Consider the following 19,406-nt stretch of genomic DNA (forward strand, 5'->3'; position numbering starts at 1 on the left):
CACAGCTGCCTGGTGGGACAGTCCTGCTGAAAGGTTTCAAGGGCCCTTCTCTGTGTTTCTGTCCAACTTTCCTCTTCTTTCTCTCAGGCTCTTAGAAGCTCACTCCTTCCCAAACTTCCAGGATCCAGCAAGAAATGGACAAGGCCTGTTTTCCCTGAATGGCACCTGCTTGGGCCAAGGGTGGGGGTGGAGGGTCCCAGTCCCCAGGGGGTGAGGCTGCTGTTCAGGAGTTTCCTGAGTGGCCTCTTGTGAGCCAGTGAGAAGATGACAGGCAGGAAAGCTGGGTTCTCGGCAGAGTGTGGTCACATCCCCAGGCAGAGGCCCTTGTCTTGTGCTCTCCTGCTTGGCCACCTCATTCTTAGAGGATCTTCAGCCCTGTCGCAGCTCTGCCATCTTAGCTGGTGCAGTGTGGAAGCCAGAGGAGGACCAGAGGCCCCCAGATGGCTGGAGGGCCATCCAGTGACATTTCTGGGTGAGGACTGAACCCATAACTTGGCAACACAGCCACATTGGTTGGCCTTCCGACAGCCATCCCTTTTTTGGAAAGTGAAATGAGCAAAACTAGGTGATGCCCAGCCTTGGAGAAGGCCTGGGTTCCTAACCTCTCGAATTGCAGGATGGGGGCTGGGAGCTCGTTGGACTGGGCTGGTTTCTCTTCTGACAGTGCCAGGGGTGAGGGCTGCATTACAGCCTAGATACTCGCCCTGGCTCTCCCAGCACCAGGGCCGCCTAGCCAGGAAACAGGTTGTTATATGGAGTGTGTTCTCTTCTCTCCCCAATGCTGAGAGTGCAGGTGGGCGTGCTCTGCTCCTGGACAGAGGTGGGGAGGGTCAGACCTCCGCCTGGGACTCCCTGGATACCCTTGGTGGAGTCTGCCCGAGCTGTGAGTGCAAGAGATGCAGTTGAAGGCAGAGCAGTGAAGGGGCCAGTGCGGGTGGTGGGCGTGGTCAGTGAGCACGCAGCGGTGTGCGGGTGCTGCTTCTTCCCCTGGGTGGCGCTGTTGAGACCCCGAAGGAGCCGTCACGGGCAGGTCCCTGTGAACCTGGACCAGTTTGCCAGTTCTCCCTTCTGTTGATGACCGCTGTTTACTCTTTGCTCCCTCTCCTGCGTGTGTAACAGGATTAGATAATGTCCACCTTGTGATATTTAAGGAAGCAGGAAAGAGGTTGTAACTGGAAGATCCCGACACAGAGGTGGTAAAGAAACTTTCATCTCCTTCAGCCGTAGCTTGTTATGTCTTTGCCTTTCATTGGCCCTTCTGAAAGCTTTTCTGGAAGGAGGTAGAGCCTTCGTGTCAGGGAGAGGTTGCCAGAAGTCTCGTGGTGCAGTTGGTGAGTGAGTCCCGTGACCACATGGAGCTGCAGGGCCGGCAGGGAAACCTCACCTGGGAACCCACTCACTGTGCAGAAGGGGCCAGTGAGCAGCTTGATACCCCGAGCCCTGGAGCAGTGGTCTCTAAAGAGGAACGTGTGCCTCCAGGGGGCCCGCTACGTGCTCTAGTAAGAAGAAAACTCTAGAACTTTTGATGATGTCTTTTATGGTTCCCATTGAACTTACCTGCGTGTATTGTGTGTGTAACGGACGGGTAACTCTTCAGGGCCGTGCGCCTGTGCCGGCAGCATGGTGGATGAAGGAGGAAGAGTCCCTCTGCTCCTGTCTGGCTCGCTCAGGGAAGGAGTGTGCCAGGCGCACCTGTGCTTTGAGCTCGTGACTTACTCCTCGTGGCATCAGGGTCCTCCCTGAGGACCTGCCTCATAGAGGCCTTGTCAGGGCCAGCGGGGATTGAGTGTTTCCGCCTGCGGGAGTCTGACTCCGGAGAGGGCAGAGGTCGCCACCCAGAGACGGTTCCGAAGGGCACTGGCACAATGCCGGGGAAGGCCCAGTGTTAGACCCTCTGAAGGGAGCAGGGGCTGGGGCTGGGGCAGGAAGGGGGGAAGACACACTCATCCGGGGCGGGGGACCCAGGCCACCTCCCTTGTCCGCTGCTCCTGAGGGACCCCCTCTGCTTGGTTGAGGACAACCCACCAAGCTCCCTTTCCCAGCTCAAGGGCCGTCCAGTAGCCCCCAGGAGAGATGCTACCAGGTCACTTCACTCAGCAAGGGCGCTAGGCTTGGCGTGGGTGTGGCCCCTTCTCACGTCCCCACCTGGGGGGCAGTTCGGAGACGGGACACACTTTGAACACACAGCAAGGGTGCGTGCTCTTTCCCCGTTGTGGGCTCACGGCCGGCCCTCTTGCCCTGCCACCTCCATTCTGAGCTGGGCCCAAGGAGGACAGGCTGATCCCAGAGGCCCCTCACAGAAAGTCTTCTGGGAGCCAGGAAGCTTAGTCCTTCCCCTGCGGTGGCCCAGCGAGCCCGCGGCCGCATCGGGGCCAGAACTTGGGGAACCCAGTGCCCCTTGAGTCTGGCTCTTGGGGTTGGGCCCCAGGGGATAAGAAGGGAGGTGGCGGTGGGTCAGAAGAGCTCGGGGCCCCCCTCCTCTGCTGGCAGGTGGGAGGGAGGGAGCACGGACGAGGCAGCCCCCAGCCCAGCAGCCACCATCGCCTTTTCTCCCTGCTGCTCCTCCGGGACCTGGGAAGTGCCGGGCGCTTGGGGAGGGCTCCGTGGGGCAGCTGGGGGAGCTGGCAGCTGCTCTGGAGGTGGAGGTGGGAGTCGGAGCTGGGGCTCGCCTCCCTGTGAGAGCCCTCAGCGGGGTCTTTGCACCTGGTGTGGTGGCAGCCATGGCCACCTGCCTCCTCCCCATAAGCCTCCTCATGTTTGGGGGAGGTCCTCACCCGTCCCCTCAGTAGGAACTCCTTAAAACCACCTTTTCTTATTTTTGGGTTTCTCTCCCTAATATCAGTGTCTAATAGCTTAGCTGATAGAAAAGAGGGGGGAAGTTATTATTTGTTCCGGCCCTGGCCAGGCAGCCTGGCAGTGTTCCTCACGGGCAGCCCTGGAGGGGGGCCTACCTGTGAAGCTTTCCTGGTGTGTGTGGCTCTGGCCTGCCTGCCCCACACCCCGCCTTCAAGATGTGCTTCTCTTCCCTCCTTGCCTCTAAAAGTAACCTTGCTATTTTGAAACCACCTCCTCCGGAGCTTTTCTCACTGCTTTGCTGGATCAGTCACCCTCTGAGACCAGGCTCCTGGCTGCCTCTGTCGTCCCAGCTGTCTTAAAGGAGCGTCTCCTGCCTGTCCCCACCCCCCAGCTCCCCGCCCTCCTCCAGGACTAGCTGGGATGTTGTTCTCCAGTGGGAAGGAATGTCCAGCTGGATATCCTCTGAGAAGAGCAGGCCTGTCACCGCTCCTCCTTGGAGATGGGTCAGTAGGAAGGCGGGCTGTGAGGGCCGGGCCGAGGCAGCGCACACCCTGTCCTCTGCTGTAATCAGCTGTCTGCACAGCTGTGAGAGGTCCAGGTGACTGAGGAGAAGCAAGGAGGGTCAGAAAGGACCGTGGGATGCAGGGACACTCCCTGCTGCCTTCCTCTGCCCCCAGAGTGACTGACTCCCTGCCCCATCTTCTTCCTCTTGCAGCCCACAACCCTCCCTCAGGGCACCATCAACATGAACCAGTGCACAGACGTGGTGGATGGGGAGGGCCGCACGGGCCAGAAGTTCTCCCTGTGCATTCTGACCCCCGAGAAGGAGCACTTCATCCGGGCAGAGACCAAGGAGATCATCAGCGGGTGAGTTTGCTCTGCACGTCTTGGGAAGAGGTGCCCCCACCTGCCAGCAGCTCCTTGGACCAGGCCTCTTAGGCACGACGGCTGGCGTTGCCCTCACTTTCTGCCCCTTGTGTCTCCTCTTCTGAGTCCCTCTCTCCACCCATACTGGCCTCATCGTCCACCCACCTTTGCTTCATCCGCATGTCCACACATTGGCCAGGCTGCCCCTGCACGTCCCGCTCCCTCAGCGGCCTCCCTCTGCTGGCGCTGGCGCATCTTCCCAGCCTCTCTCTGGGCTCCCCGCTCCATTCTCACTGCACTCCAACCATCTATCACTCGGCCACGAGGGGCTCAGTTTCCAGAGCTCATCCGACCTCGCCTCCCTCCTGCCTGAAAGCCCCTGGGGCCCTTCTCAGCCCCGCAGCCTTGCCCCCACCGCCTGTCCCTCCTTGCTGAGCTGCTGTCACCGCACGCCCCCTGCTGCCTCTCCCCAGCCCCTAGCCTTCGTTCCCACCCTCCCCTCCGTCTGCAGTGACCCTCTGTCCTCCAAGCTGTGAGGTCTCTGGGAAGCCCTCCCCTGCGCGCTCCTAAAGGGTGGGGCTGGTCCGAGTGCATGTCATCCTCCCCCGCCAGCAGCAGGCCCTCGAGCGGAGGAGGCCTGCGTGTCCCTCGTGTGCCCCGTGCCTGCCCATGGGAGTCACCGCAGGGTGACCGCACGCATCGCCTTCCTAAGCTGAGTGGAAGGGACAGAGTTCTGGGTCACCCACTCCCCCAGCACGCCTTGGTGAGAGGCTTGGGGAAGCCCTAGGAAGTAGAGGGGCCCAGGTTTTCAGGCAGCCGATAGGCCAGCGGGCTGAGCTCCGTGCGCTGAGCCCTGGCACATCTGCCTTCTGGGAGCCCTGCTCCTGGGGCACCTGCCACCAGCCCTGTGCGCCCAGCCACACACGGTACACGGTGACATGGTTCATGACACGGTACGTGACACGGTACGTGACAGCGAGCAGGTGCCCCAGCCCCGCGGGAGCTCGGGTGCTGGGTCATGCAGGGTCCCACCGTCCTTTCAGGTGAAGAGGAAAAAGTGAACCAGAGGGGCTGGGGGACTGCACTGATTGTTACAGCACAGAAGATAGGGAATTAGAATGTCAGACACTTTGCTTTCAACAGATGGAAGGCTGCTGAGAGCCCTGGCCTGGGGTTCAGGGCCTCAGCTGCAGCCTGCCCAAGGCTGCTGAGTAAGAAAGTGAGAGCGTGGCCAGGAGACCCTGTTTTTGCTGAGGTGGGCATGGAGCAGAGGCCAGACTCGTGCTGCCAAGGGGCTCAGAGGCCCCCTCCTGGGTGCCAGCTCACCCCAAGTCCTCTTCCCCTGGGCAGAGGCAGGTTTGTGTTTCTGACTCTAGGGCCCAACAGAAGGACCACTTTCACTACTTCTCCTTAATCCTCATCTTAGAACCTTGTGGTTTAAGAGTGTAAAGGGTTTTATAAGCCCTCGTTCTGCGGTTGGGAGACTGAGGCCCAGGAAGTGAAGGGAACCAAATCACTCCAGGCGTGAGCGACAGCACGGAGCCACTTGCCCGTCCTGGTTCACACTTGCTGCCATGGCCTTGTCTGGCAGGCAGTGGAACCTGGCCGAGGTTCCATTGCGCAACTGGATTCCTTGAGAAGATCTATTCCCCGCCACTTGGGAGCTGGGTCCTAGGGAGGGGTCTGGGTGACGTTGGATGGGAAAGGGGTGTCTGAGGTCCCCAGGACAGTGGGGAGCATGTGAGCTGGGGCCCAGGTCAGTGATGTAGTGGCGTGCCACATGGTCTCTGGCCTCTCTGATGGGACCTCCGTCAGGCACTTGGCAGGGTCCTCAGCTCAGTCCCTGAGCCCCTTTCCCACGGTCACTTCTGTATGCATGTACAGGGCCTGCCATTCCTGTGCAGCTTGGGTAGACAAGGTCCTTAGCAGGCGAGATACCAACTGTGTGCCCTGGGGGTCCTGAGGCTGGAGCCTGGTGTCGTGGCTTGATGGCGAACCCAGAGCCGGAGCCAGTTACCTAACACTCTTCCCCTCCCCTCATCCTGGGCTGGGCCTCGCTGCTTCCTGCCCAGTACGAGGGCTCCTGCAACCCTGGGCAGCAGCTTCCTCGCCTTCCCCATCCGCGGGACGTGGCCTCCTCAGGGAGTCGCCTGGGGCAGCGTGCCCTGGGGACAGACTGTGTCTGCATCTTCTCTCCCTCCTCTGCCCTGTCCTGGGCCTCCTGGGTCTGAGCACCTGGCAAGGCTCCTTGCTGGGTAACCTCGTCTGTGGGCTCTGGGGCCCCCACATGGGTCCCTAAAGAGGTGCTGACTTCAAAGGAGAGGAGTAGAGAACGGTCCCTTCAGCCTTCTTTCCGGGGTCTTCTCTGAATGGAGACCCCCGAACGGCCAGAGGCAGCGCGTCTGTCCCTGAGCTGATGGCGAGAGTCTCTTTCCCTGTCCCCTCACAGCAGGAGGTACCTCTCCACCTGGCTCTTCAGAGGAGGTGGAATTTGGCAGGAGTTGGCAAGGGGGCTCTTCAGTGCCTCTGGCGGGGCTGGGTCCCAGCTGCCCCTCTTCTCCATACCGCTGCCTTTGAGCTCTGCCCTCAGAGTTGAGGGGCCCCTCTACCATGTCCCTGGTGCCCACATTCACCACCAGCCGCGTGTCTTCATTCCCTGCACTCATCTCTTTCCTGGGTGTATTTTAACGTCTGTAACCCATCTGGGTAACATCAGACACATCCTGCTGGGGTGCTGTGAGGAACCCCAGTACGGGAGACACGGCCCACTATCTGTGCCTGGATTGGGCATCCCCCAGCCTCTGGCCACGGCACCGCTGAGTGGGGCAGGCCGGGCCCACCCTCGCCCTGCGCTCCGTCCCTGAGTCTCTGGGGGCTCCATTTAGTCAGCAGCGTAGCCGCAGTGCAGATCTGCTCTCCTTTCCCGCGAGGCCCTGCCCTGCGAGGTGCACAGGTTTGCCCAGCTCGTTAGTGTTGCCATTCAAGAGCGACTGGGCCAGCATGCAGGGGCTCCAGGCACCCCGAAGGCTCTGCCCCTCCCCGCCACGGCCCCCTTTCCCGGGGCCTTGGGGGATAAAGTGACTTTGCTGAGCAGTCTCTCCTCCCCTCCCCTCCCCAGTAAAGCTTGAAGAGGGGCCCTCTGCAGGCGTGGTTCCTTGGTGTGAACTTCCCAAAGGAAATTCAGCCCCCGTGGCAGGCTAGAAAGCAGGTCTCTTAACCCCACAAGCATGCGAACTCCTTAGGTTACCTGAAGGAAGGTCTTGGAGAGTGCTCGTTTGCTGCTGTGCAGATTCATCCGTGGCCTCCTTTCTTGCTTCGAGAACCCCAGGCGCAGGACCTGTGCCTCAGGTCTGCACAGTGCAGGGATTGTTCATTCTCTCAGCAAACTGAGAATCCCCTGGGCTAGGCCTCACCTCGGATGCTAGGATGCCCCACACCCAGTCCTGCTCTCCCAGCTGCCAGCTGCCAGCAGCACAACCAGCGCAGCCCCGAGGCTGTCCCAGAGGTGGCTATGACCAGCCCCCACCCCGCCCCCCGCCCCTGCAAATTAAAGAAGCACCTCTGAGAACTGAAGACCAGAGCCTTTCTCCACTACCCCAGGCTTGGGATGCTGGTCATCGCTGCAGCCAGGGCCCTGACCGTGCAGACCCTGCCTTGTACAGCAGCTCAGCCAGCGCCACCAGGTTATCACCCTAGGCTGGCAGCAGGCCCAACACGGACCCTGGGGTTCTGGGAAGAAGTGGCCCAGTGTCTCCTGCAGTACCTTCCCCTGTGGAGAAAGCACTGGGGCTGCCCTTCGCTACCACACCTCCTTCTTTCCCCTTCCTCCAACCTTCCCAGCTATTACGAAGCTCCAGTGAGGCAAGCAGTGGTCATGTCACGGCCTAATCCGGCCCCTGGCGTCAGAGACCAGGAGACCGAAGCCCAGACGCCTGGGAGCCACCTGGGGTCATGGTTTGAGGGTAGCAGAGCCAGATCTGAATCCAAGCCTCCTGCCTCAGTCCCTGTTCTTCCCACGCTCCCCCGTGGCCTTCCCTGCTGCTGGTCAGCATGTGGGCTCTGGTATGGGTCCCTGGACAGGGTCCCTGGGCAGCTCTGCTGGGCCTTCCCCAAAACCGAGGTGCCCAGCGCCCTCACTGTGCAAGTCGGGCCCAGAGGTGAGTGAATGAGTCTGGGAGGTCAGATGCGCAGCCCCCTGAAGTGACCCGCTGTGGGGAAGTTCAGTAGCAGACTCCTGGGTTCCTTCCTCGAGTGGAGTCCAGGCCCCAGAGAAAGGTCAGTAGTAGAAACAGTGCCGAATCCTTCCCAGGGGCCTGCGGTCAGGCCTCCCGCTGCACCAGGGTGGAGCCCGCCCCATCTCCAGGCCTGAAGGGTGCTCCCTGCATGCGCTGTGGTCATCGTGGGGTCAGCGCCTGGGTGTGGCCTCGGCTCAGTCTGTGCTCGTCCCGGCTGCGCTGCTGGGCTTCCTGCCCCGGCAGTGACAGCTCTGATCTGAGTGGTGCTCTGCCTTGCTCCGGTGCCTGGAGGCTGGGTGGGCACCGGTGGAGTCCTGGTCCCTGAGAGCAGGGTCTGACTGGCGCTCTCCCCTCCTCTTTCCCCAGATGGCTGGAGATGCTCACGGTCTATCCCAGGACCAACAAGCAGAACCAGAAGAAGAAGCGGAAGGTGGAGCCCCCCACACCACAGGTGAGGGCGGGGCTGCCAGCTGGCGTCCCCTTGGTGGAGCTGGGGCAAAGAGAGTGCTCCCTAGGAGGTTGGGGGGCTTCAGGACCCAGCCTAGAAGAGGGCGCAAGGGAAAGGGGTCACGTTAGGGGTGAGGTGGCCATCAGCCCTGGGGTCCTTTCCTTCCTTCTTGTTGGTCTGTGAGCTGCACACTCCTCTCCGAGCCACAGGGCAGGACCCCTACTGGGAGGGGGTGGCCTGCTGTGGAGCTGCCCCCCAGAGGCATCCACCCTGCAGGCAGGGGGTTTGCAGCAGTAGCACAGTGCGTGTCCCTCCCCCTGACCATCCTGCCAGCTGCTGGGGAGCCAGGAGCATGCCCAGAGGAAAGGTTTCAGCTCAGCTCCACTTCCCACACAGCGATGATTCTTCAGACAGGAGGCTGAACAGGGGGGCTGGGCAGGGGGGTCCTAGAGTGTCCCGGCCAAGTGAGGGGCTCTTGGGGGACCCCGCTTCTGCTCTGGGCCGACCATAAATGGAAAACACTGGCACTGGCCTTGATTTTGTGCCTCTGCCTCAGATCCTGTGAGACCAGAGTGGGAGGTGGCTGGGGTGGTCCCACCAGGTCCAGCCCTTCCCTCCCTGGCTGGCCTGTAGGGGCTCAGGGCACTGGAGGCATTCAGGGACTCAGTGAGCTGATCTGCAAAATGGGCCTGTTGAAGTCTAGTTCTCGGCTCCCATGTGTGTGGGAGGAAATACTGGGCCCGTCCTGGGTGCTCAGTGCCGTTGACCCTGGAACAACATGGGCTTGAGCTCTGTGGGCCCACTTTATGTGGGTTGTTTTCAATAGTAAATCCTGCAGGACTACACTGTCTGTGGTTGGTTGGAGCCGTGGACGTGGAGGAACCGCGGATACAGAGAGCCGCCTATAAGTCGTGCTGGATATTTGACTGCTCAGAGGGGCGGCGCTCCAACCCCCTGCTTGTTCAAAGGGCCAGCTGTACATGTGATTCCTTTCCTCTCTGCCCCAAACTTTCCTGTTACTCAGTGCTCTTGCCTTGCCTGTTTGAGCCTCACAGCACCCCTGAGAGTGAACAGGATGGTGATCGGGGGTCCCGTGGGCATCTCGCAAGCCCCAGAGCCTGACAGCCGTAGAGACAAGAACCCAAGACCCCATACCTATCCTTTTTCTCATGGCCGCGGAGTTTGGGATCAAACCAGCTGGGGGCTGGAGGTGTCTCTTTGCTGCACCCCACGCTCTAGGAACTCAGGCAGGCAGGGGAGCCCAGGGTCCTGTTTCGGGGAGGGTGTTGAGGCATTTAGGAATTGGGGCCTTGGAGCGTACAGGCACCCCTCAGACTTGAGGGGGGATGAGGATTGGGCTGTGGGGGAGAGCAGACATCCTCTCTGCCGGGGGCGGGGGTCCCAGCAGAGCCCAGGGCAGTGGGGGAGACAGGCTGGCCCTGACCAGAGTCTCCGAAGCTGGAGCCTGAGAGGCACAGGCTCCCAGGAGCTGCTTCTTGCTCAGCCTGTTTGAGGAAAGACTTCCTGGTAACGAGGTGCCTAGAGAGGAGGAGTGGTCATCCACTCAGGGTGTGACCAGTGGCCTTTACCTCCCTCTCCCTAAAGCCAGAGCTGGGACTTGGGTGAGGCCAGGGGCCATGTGTCTCCCAGCCCCGTGTGCAGGCCAGGGGCTTGGATCGTTGGGCAGAGCCCTGGGAGGCTGGATCCTCTGTCTCCCTACCTGCTCAGGCTCTTGGCCCTTGCTTCTTGGCATTTCTTCAAAGACCCATAAAATAGCAGACCTTTCTCCGTGAGTGAGGCCCCACGTCAGGTCCAGGGCCTGGCCCACCTCAGGCCCACACATGTGTTGTCAGCTGCCACCTCTTCTCAGGTATCTTATTTTCCACTTGGGTGCTTGCTGCCATACCCACTCCGGGTCAGGACCCTCCTTCTCACTGGGTCCCTGCTCAGTTTCCATGCCCCGGAGGTAGAAAGCAAGGCTTTCTGTGAAACCCCCTCCAGAGGGGCCTGCTTAGCACGTGGAGGCTTCAGAGGCCCCTTGATTGGGGCCTGCCTTCCTGCCCTGCTTCCTCTTTCCTCTCTGCTTTGAAAACCCTTTCTGAGCAGCCAAACAGCACAGGCTTTATTATGGCACTGATAGCCCTGGGCGTGCGGCTGTCCCGGCCACACAGAGACAGCACCTGAGAGCCTGGGCTTCCCCTCTTTCCTCTCGCACAGGCACCAGGGATCTGTGTTGGCGTGAGCCCCGGCACCCTCCCTCCCATGATGGTGACAGCATGGGGAGTGGGGGTGGTGCCATGTGGCCCTGGCCCGGCCCCTGCGAAGTCTGCTGTCCACCCAGCTGCTCTGGAGAGAAGCGACTTTACTTAGAAACCAGCCCCTCTCCTGCAAGCCACGGTGGCTTTGTTCCTGCTGCCAGACTGCCCTCCTGTCCCTGCTGACTCAGTGAGGCTTGGCATAGAGGCAGGAGAAAGCAGGGCTACCAAAAGGAGAAAAAGAGCTCCTTGTGGACCTTGGCCGCCGTCCAGAGAACCCCAGGGCCCTTGTTCTCTGGGATGAGTCCCCAGAAGTGGGAGCCTGGGAGGGATCTGTGGGTGCAACCAGCCCTGCGCAGGTTGGGGGCCCAGGCCCAGGAGGCAGGTCTGGGAGCTCTTGGTGCTGGGAAATGTGTTCCCTTAGCTCCCAGTCACTGCCCCTTGCCTGTCAGGCCTGGAATTTCCTCTGCCTCTTGGGGATCCTTGCAAGCCCACCCCCTACCTAGTGCTGGGCTCACCCCGGGCATCAGAGAGGGGTATGCATGTACCAGGGTACTACACTCATGGCGTGGGGCTGAGAGCACCGGCAGCAAGGCCCTTTCATCATGGGCACAGCACCGCCCCTCCCCCTCGACCCTTTTTGGCGGCCTCTGTCTCCCTTGGTTGTCTCCCTTCGTCCAGCCTCCCCTCCACAGAGGGGACAGATTCACCGAGCAAGGTCTTCAGGTCACCCCCGCCCAGCTCTGCAGGAGGAATCTCAGCGCCACCCTGGGCCCCCGCAGAGCCACGCCCAGCCTCTGAGCACAGGCCTCAGGTTGTTGGGAGGGGGCAGGGCATGGGCTTCTGCTTAGGAAAGCATCGCTGCTGGGGTGTGGAGCAGGGGCCCCAGGGCCAGGCTTCCTCGGGTCATTGGAGCTGGTTCTGTTTTAGTCTCAGGAAACTGTCAGAAACCATGCCATGTTCTTCCAAGAAGTCCACTTCTTCCATGGTGGGTCAGAGCCCTCGGGAATCTCCAGCTGGGGAGTCAGGTCTGCTAATGGCTCTGCCTGAATTGGCGGTCAGGTGTGTCCTGGGTCTGTGGGAAGAGTCATCCTGGCTTTATCCCACCCCAGGAAGCCTGAGATCCTTGCAGAGCTAAGGAAACTTTGGACCTGGTGAAATGCCTGTCTCTCACTTTGGGACACAGGGTGCCTGGGCTTCTTGGTGGCTCCTCAGGGGTCCCCATCCAAAGTGAAGCCCCCTCTTGGACCTTTCTCCTGCTCCTGGGGTGCCTGGTGGTGGAAAGTGCTCAGAGCCCTACTCCACCTCTTACTGGCCGGGCGAGCGTGGGCTGCCACCTCCTTTTAGCCCAGGCAGCCTCCCCTGCGGGGTGGTTGGTGAGGGCTGGAGGGTGCGGTGCCCCGAGAGCCCAGCAGGTGGTCCCTGTGTTTTGGGGAAAGACAGCTGAGATGTGTCTCATTTTGGGGGGCGCCCAGAGCCATCCTGCTGGCAGCCCCTCAGCAGCAGGCACCCCAGTGCCCTGGGTGGGCAGGGACTCGGGCCCAGGGCCTGAGCCGGTGCCGCAGGGTGGCGGGGGTCCCAGCCCTGCCCTGTCTGGGCTCTAGGCTTGCAGTGTGGAGTTACGGTTCTCTGTGTGATCTGGCCTTAGACTCTGTGTCTGGCTAAGTACCTCTCGCACAAATGCTTCTCCCTCGGGGCAGCACCAGCTCTGGCCTGGGTCCCACCTGGGGTGCTGGCTGGGGCTGCAGAAGAGAAAAAGCTTCCAGCCCAACCAGGACATCTCTGTTCTGAGCCTTCCCTTCTGGCATTCTGGGCCTCTGACACGGTGTAGTTGACCTTGGTAGCCAGGCACCCGGGCAGCTCAGACCCGTGCGCTGGCTCAGACCGTGTGCTCCCAGACCCGCACGGACACCGCTCTCCCCTGCAGGAGCCGGGGCCGGCCAAGATGGCTGTCACCAGCAGCAGCAGCAGCAGCAGCAGCATCCCCAGTGCTGAGAAGGTTCCCACCACCAAGTCCACACTCTGGCAGGAAGAAATGAGGGCCAAGGACCAGCCCGATGGGAGCAGCCCGAGTCCAGCTCAGAGTCCCAGCCAGAGCCAGCCTCCTGTGCCCGGCACCCTGAGGGAGCCAGGGCTGGAGAGCAGAGATGGTAAGTGGTGGCCGGGCTGGCCCTCGTGCCCACCTGTCCTGGTGCCCCAGCTTGAAGCACTAGAACGGGCCTCCCGACAGAGCTGGTTCTGGGACTCGGGGCCTCTGAGCCGATCGTGAGCCCCGGGCCTCAGGCTCCCTCACCTTGTGTCCGTCAGCCCCGGGCCGGGCCTGGCCTGGTGTGGGACCCGGGTCGCTGGCCTCCGGCCATTGCCCTGCCCCTCCCCTGTAGCTGTTTTAGTCCTACCTGTAAAGGAGGAAGACAGCACCTGCTCTGTGAGCCCCAGGCAGGTGTCGTGAGAATCAGGATGCTCTGTAACGAGGTTTGTGTACAAGGGGGCCTTTGGTTCCTGTGTCTTGTGGCTGCTTCGTCTTCAAGTCCCCGTTATCTCTGGAAGCCCACTGTGTCCTGAGAGCAGCAGCAGTGAGGGCTGTCTCGTCCTGCTCTCTATCTCATCCTGCCGAGGCGCCTGGGTGAAGCAGGGGAAGAGGATGCTGGGGAGAAAATGGTTGGCATGACTGCGCTTCTCCACCTAGCACGTGGAGTTGCCTGAGCAGAAGTGGGGCAGCAGCCTCAGCCTCCCTCATCCAGGCCCTAGAGGGCTCTGCACGAGACAGGCTGGCTTTGCCCTTTACACCTGTCCAGGCCACTAGAGGCGCACGGACAGTTGGGATGCAGCTCATTCAGGTGAAATGCATCTTGTACAGGCTCTGGGCAGAAGGTCCCTCAGTCCTTCCCAGGCAGCACACGCCCATCCACATCCAGAACCGTTTACTCCTGTGACTCCTGCCAAGGTGCTTCTCTGCCTGTCCCTCCAAAAATGTACTAAAAGGTTGCATGGCTAGTTGGCCCTTGGATTTGTCCTTGATGTTCGGTGGGAAGTAGTTGTTGCTGGGACGTCTCTCCTGGGAGATCCTGCTCTCCCAGCGGAGCCCCCAGACTAGAAGCTCAGGGACCCCCTGACAGTCTGTCCGGGGCAGCCCGGTAGGGAGAGGCAGATAAGGGTAAGTTCCTCTCCTGGGGCTCTGCCCTGGGGGGGCCACGCCAGCCTCTGGAGGTGGGAGGTAGAGAGGTGGCCTATTTGGATCCACGTGCCTTCTTGAAAAGTCCTCAACCAGAGGTGGCAGCCGGCCCAGCGTGTCTCCTGTCCACTCTTCCAGAGGAGAGCACTGCAAGCAGCGAGCGTGTGGACTGTGGCCGCAAGGTCCGGGTGGAGAGCGGCTACTTCTCCCTGGAGAAGACCAAGCAGGATGTGAAGGCCGAGGAGCAGCAGCTGCCGCCGCCGCTCTCCCCGCCCAGCCCCGGCACTCCCACCAACAGGTACAGTGGCTCTGGCCCGCCCTCCCGGGAGCTTGGCCGTCCCCTTCCTCCCCCAGGTCCTCAGCCCTCTGGCCGAACCGTCTGCAGCGGCTCCTTCAGCTCCCTGGACACAGCCAGCCGGCCCCCTGCCCACGTGGACTCGGGCAGTGCTGGGGGGCGGGGTGCAGAGAGACCGGGGCGCGCCTCTGCCTTTAAAGCCAGCAGGCAGTATGCCACCCTGGCCGACGTCCCTAAGGCCATCAGGATCAGCCACCGAGAAGCTTTCCAGGTGGAGAGAAGGCGGCTGGAGCGTAGGACTCGGGCCCGAAGCCCTGGCAGGGAAGAGGTGGCCCGTCTGTTTGGCAACGAGCGGAGGTAAGGGCGGTGGGGGGGCGACTGGAGGGCCGTGTGCTCGCAAACGTGGGTGCACACACACTCCCACCCTTGCAGCCCCTGCCTTGCACACTCACATTCTCTTAGACACACACCCACCTGTGCACCTCACACACTCGTGCATTCCGTCACATTCTCATACACCCTCTCACACAGTTACACGTTTCCTCCCCGCCCCCCGCTGCCCCCCCCGGCGCCCCAACACACACACACACGAGTGCCTGGGGAGAGACAGGGTTTGGAGATGGGCCTGGGCCAGGGCTGGTGGAGGTGTGGGACTTGACTGTGGTCTGAGGGTAGGAGGGCCCTTCCCTCGTTCCCCCAGAGAGTGGGGGGCAAGACCTTGCGTGGTTCCGTCTCGGAGGCCTCCAGGCCCAGGCCCGGACCAGAGCGCCCCAGTGCCCCTTCCAGTAGGAGCTTCCACCCCTGAGTCTGTAAATGGAGCGTCTGCCCAGCAACAGGGTTCTCACCCAGCTGCATGGGCTGCTGGCGGGATGTGAATCTCTCGAAACGACTCATGTTCTGGGAAAAGAAAATCCATAGTTTTCATTACATTTCCAAAGAAGTTGCTTTCTAAGAAAAAGGTTCAGACCCAAGTTCCACAAGTGTCTGTGGAGTGTCCTGCTGCCGCCCTCCCCCCGCCCAAGCCCAGCTCAGAGTTGGGGCAAGCTATGGGGACAGACCGGGTGGCCCTGGGCTCCCCCTCGAGGGGTTGGCTGGGAGCAGGTTGCTTTGCTCTCCTGCTCCCTTGCTTCTTACCACCCACCTGCTCTCCCAAATGTCCCCTCCAGCACTAGGAAGAGAGAAGGAAACAGAAGGTGCCTCAGTGCTGGGGAGGGGGAAGCTGACCTGTACTAGGGGGGGCGCCCTCCAGTGTCTGTCCGCCTGGTTCATTAGTAACCTTGAGAGGTGTATGACCACCCTGGTATGCAGGGGCAGAGACGGGGGCGCAGAAGCAGAGCGACTCCTCACAGGAACTGCCTGGGACAGCAGAGCCGCGACATAAACCCCAGGCCGGACCTGGGAACGGGAGGGCCTTGCTGCCAGGATGGACCCGGGACAAGGCCGAGGCTGTCCTTAGCACACTTAAGTATAAGTGAATGGACTTGCCAGAAGTATAGTGAACGGACTTGCCAGATGTGGCGGCCAGTGGGCCGGGCAGTGGGGGGCTTCTTGCTGCATCCTGGAGGCCCCTGAGCGGGCAGCCACACCCTGGTTTGGCGGGGACCAAAGAATTAACATTCAGCGCACCTGCTTGGCTTGGAGTTCCCTCTCAGCTAGCAGCCCAGGCTACACGGCATCTCTGGGGCTTTGCTTCTGCTTGCTCTTTGCTACCACGGGGATGTGCTTTCACCTGGTGCAGGCTGCCCTGGGGCCCCTCTGCGCTGCATCCTAACACTGTCACGTCACTTTCTTACTGACCCTCATGACATCTGACTGGCTGCTGTCACTGTCCAGGGCCTGCTCTCTGGTCCTGAGTAGCCGCCCCTCCCAGTGCTGGATTGGATTCCTGTCTCTGGTGGTATAAAACAGAACCCCACATTGGCAGGATGCCGGCCACAGCTACCCAGAATGGCAGCTGCCCGGGAGCCCGACTGGGGGACCTCAGGGGTGGGTTTCCTGACAAGCTGTGGCCCGGAAGTAATCCTTCTCGGATGGCGAGCTGCTGCCGACTGAGTGTGGGGGGCCATGGCCCTGGTTGAACTGCTGGTGACTGACCCCAGAACCAGCTGCCCGTGGTCCTGCCTGCGCCGTGGCTGGCAGCCTGGAGAGGTCGCTTTCCGTCCGATCACCGGCCCACCTGGGAGGCCTTTGCTGTCACACCTGCAGGGCTTCAATGGACCCAAGTTTCAAAGGCCCCACTTGGCAGAGTCAACTGTGGCTGACTCCCCGGCAGGTGCCGCCTCCCTCTCCGCTCCTCTGACCCCCTCGCGGCTGTGGCCGGCTCGCAGCATGCGATTCGCCTGTGCCTCGCCGGGCGCTGTTCCTCAAGGCCTTCCTGGGGCTTTCTGGTCCCGGGGTCAGTTGGAAGAGCTCTCGTTCTGCATGTGGTGGCACCGAGGCCTGTGAGCGGGCCTGGAGTGTCCTCTAAATCCGGCAGGTCGGTTGGGGACAGGCCACCTAAGCCGCCTGGCCAGCCCGAGCACCCGCGAGAGCTCCCCGTGGTTCCCAGGCCCTCCCGCCGCCCCAGCTTCCCGCGCTCGCTCGCTCCCCTGCTGCCCCCTCGGCCGCACCGCTGCTGGCCCCACAGGCTGCCTGGGGACAGCTCTGTCCCTGGAGGAGACTCTGCGGGAGCTGAGAGCGCCGCAGGCCCTGGCTTCACGGGGAGCCGGGCCCCCGGGAGTTCTGCCTTCTTGAGGAAGAAGCCCTGAGAGCCACCAGTACTGTGCGCCTCCCGAGGGCAAGCTGGCCTCCGGGGCCTCAGGGTGGGGGCCGGGTCCCCCGCTTCCTCATGGAGTTAGACTTTAGGCTTCTGGGCCCAGCGGCCCTTCACTAGCTGCCCTCGACTCTGCTGCTCGTCCCGATGCAAGGACAGCCCTCCGTGTGAGGCGATCTCGGGGCGCCTGCCTGGGCGGCATCTCTGGGAGGACAGGCCTCTGGCCAGAGACACGCGGGCAGCCCCCGAGGGCGTGTCCCCCACGCGGCTGCTCGCGACTCCTCACTGGTCGCGCTCCTCAGTGATCACCTCGGGTTTTTGCTTCTTTAATTCTTTGGATAATTTTGATTTACCATGATATGATTTTTACAAGCAGTCCTTTTCTGTTTATTCATTCTCCAGCCTTATTTTCTTTCAGGTCTTGCCCCTCTCCACCTCCTCCTGCTGTGTCGCTGTGTGACGTTACTCGCCCCTCCTCCGCCTGCTTCGCTCCCATCTCAGCTCCGTCTCCAGCCGTAGATGGCCTGACGATGCCGCCCGCCCTTTCACACGAAATCAACTTGCTTTGTTTTTAATTTGGGTTTTGATTCTTTTTACTGTTGGCAGAAACAATGTTAATTCGTGGGTCTTTTTCTTGCTAAATTTTGGATGCCCTGGGGTGGGGGCCACATCAGATCTGCTGAGGAATGTGATGAGGATGGGGCGTGCCCTCCGAGGTGCTGGCTGCCTTCTGATCTGTCTGGCTCAGGAAAGGGTGCCGAGCGCTGAGCGTGTGACTGCCGAGTTTGTCAGCACGACAGAGCGTGCGGGGACTCCATTGTGGGGGCTGGGAGGCAGAGGGCAAGGAAGCGTCTGGCGGAAGGGAAGGGCCTTGCCTGTGAGCTGCTGGCAGCCCCCCAAAAGGCCCCCCCTCAGCGGAGGTGGGAGAGGGAGCAGGGGTGTCCAAGGCGAGCTGGCTGAGCGAGCGGTGTGCACTGCCGGGGCCCTGCGCGAGGGCAGCCCGGAAGCTGGGGTGAGCCACGTGTTGGGTGTTGGCTGCGGGAGCCCCTCTGAGACTCCGGACCACGTCCCCTCGGGCTCTGGGGGACCCTGTCTCCCCCTCAGCCGCCTCATGCTCTCTCTTGCAGGAGGTCCCAGGTAATAGAGAAATTTGAGGCCTTGGACATTGAGAAGGCAGAGCACATGGAGACTAACGTGTCAGCCGGGCCCTCGCTGTCAAGCGACACTCGCCAGGGCCGGAGCGAGAAGAGGGCCTTTCCCCGGAAGCGGGTGAGCGTTCGGGCTCCGGGGCGGCAGCGAGGCCTAGCGGGGTGGCGGGGGCAAGGTCAGCACACGGCCCCCACACCCCCCGAGGCCCCACTCACACCTGGACGCTCTTCTGCCTGGCCTCCCACTCGCATCTCCTGGTTGTCTCTCGGGTCTCTCATCTCCTTCCCCATTGAGTGGACGTCTTGAGGGTGAGGCCTGTCTTCTGCGTCTTCCTCTCGGAGCTCCGTCCGTCTCTGCTGAAGGCTGTTCTCGTGAGCTTTTTTTTGCTCTCAGGTCGTAACCAGAGCCAGTCTCTTCCTCTCTGAGCCAGTCAGGCCGCGAGGCTGAATACTTTTCCTTTCTCTCTCTTTCGGGCGGTGGCCACAGCCCCAGTGTCTCTCCGCCCAGTCCCCAAGGTGGATTCCACTTCTGAAACCCACCTCTCCTGGGCCACCCGCCTCTCATGGCCCCCCTGAGTCTGCCCTCCGTCTTCCTCCTGTTCTCTCTGGGCTCAGAGGGGCCCTAGTGCTCACTGCACAGAGCCCAGCGTCTTCCCTCTGTGACCCCAAGAGGCCGGGGGAGGACGGGGCCAGGAGAGCCACGTGGCTGGTGCGTCTGCAAGAAAAGGCTGCTCTCCCACCAGGGCGGCTCGGCCCTGGCCGCGGGCAGCTGGAGGTGTGGGACTAGGAGTCTGGGCGCAGGTCCTGTCCGCACGGGCAGAGGTGCTGAGGGAGCCCAGACGGCAGAGCGCCCCCTCCTCGTCTGGAACGTGGCCCTGCAGCCCGGCCCGCCCACGGCTCCGGCTGCCCAGGGGCTGGCTGGTGCTGACGGGGCTGCTCTCTGCCACAGGACCTCCCCAGCGAAGCTCCTCTCCCGGACGCCTCGACCTCCCCCCTGTCTCCACACCGAAGAGCCAAGTCACTGGACAGGAGGTCCACGGAGCCCTCCCTGACGGTGAGCCCGGGCGCCCGCGCTCGGAGGCCTGGAGACGCTGCCCCTGCTGCTTCTGTCCCCTGGGCTCTTGGCTGCTGCTTCCTGTGCCTCCGCGCTGGTGTCCCTTGTGTGCATGGGCCCTCACGTCCGTGCGTGGCAAGCAGGTGCCGTGTTTCTGCCCCTTCTCTGGGCTGCGTGGGCATCCTGAGCTCTGAGGTCCCCAGCAGAGGAGGCCATCTGGCCAGAGCCGCGGAATTCTGGCTCCAGGGAATCAGGGCCACAGGACGAACCTCCGTTCTTCTTGTTTTGGGTGTTGGTTTCTGTGACATTTTGGAGTTGGGAGCCCTCCTCTTGCTGGGCACTTGTCTTGTTCGTGGGGTCACCACGGAGGGAGCCCAGCCTTTG

The 19,406-nt window shown here is 61.8% G+C and overlaps 1 protein-coding gene across 3 annotated transcripts in view; it reads left to right on the plus strand.

The window, feature by feature from the left end:
* MPRIP (myosin phosphatase Rho interacting protein) overlaps nt 1–19,406 on the plus strand; it is a 127,148-nt gene that overhangs the window by 75,148 nt on the left and 32,594 nt on the right. For 2 of the 3 annotated variants that reach the window (XM_082602777.1, XM_082602776.1), the window contains exons 4-9: nt 3,512–3,663; nt 8,265–8,349; nt 12,529–12,751; nt 13,912–14,071; nt 17,948–18,089; nt 18,918–19,022. In XM_082602777.1, the coding sequence (XP_082458903.1) occupies nt 3,512–3,663; nt 8,265–8,349; nt 12,529–12,751; nt 13,912–14,071; nt 17,948–18,089; nt 18,918–19,022 (867 nt within the window). Of the gene's footprint in view, nt 1–3,511; nt 3,664–8,264; nt 8,350–12,528; nt 12,752–13,911; nt 14,426–17,947; nt 18,090–18,917; nt 19,023–19,406 lie in introns of all 3 variants that reach the window. The other variant, XM_082602778.1, reaches the window with a different exon arrangement.

Source organism: Mesoplodon mirus (genome assembly GCF_964341445.2).
Source record: "Mesoplodon mirus genome assembly, chromosome: 18".
In the NCBI taxonomy this organism is placed as follows: domain Eukaryota; kingdom Metazoa; phylum Chordata; class Mammalia; order Artiodactyla; family Ziphiidae; genus Mesoplodon; species Mesoplodon mirus.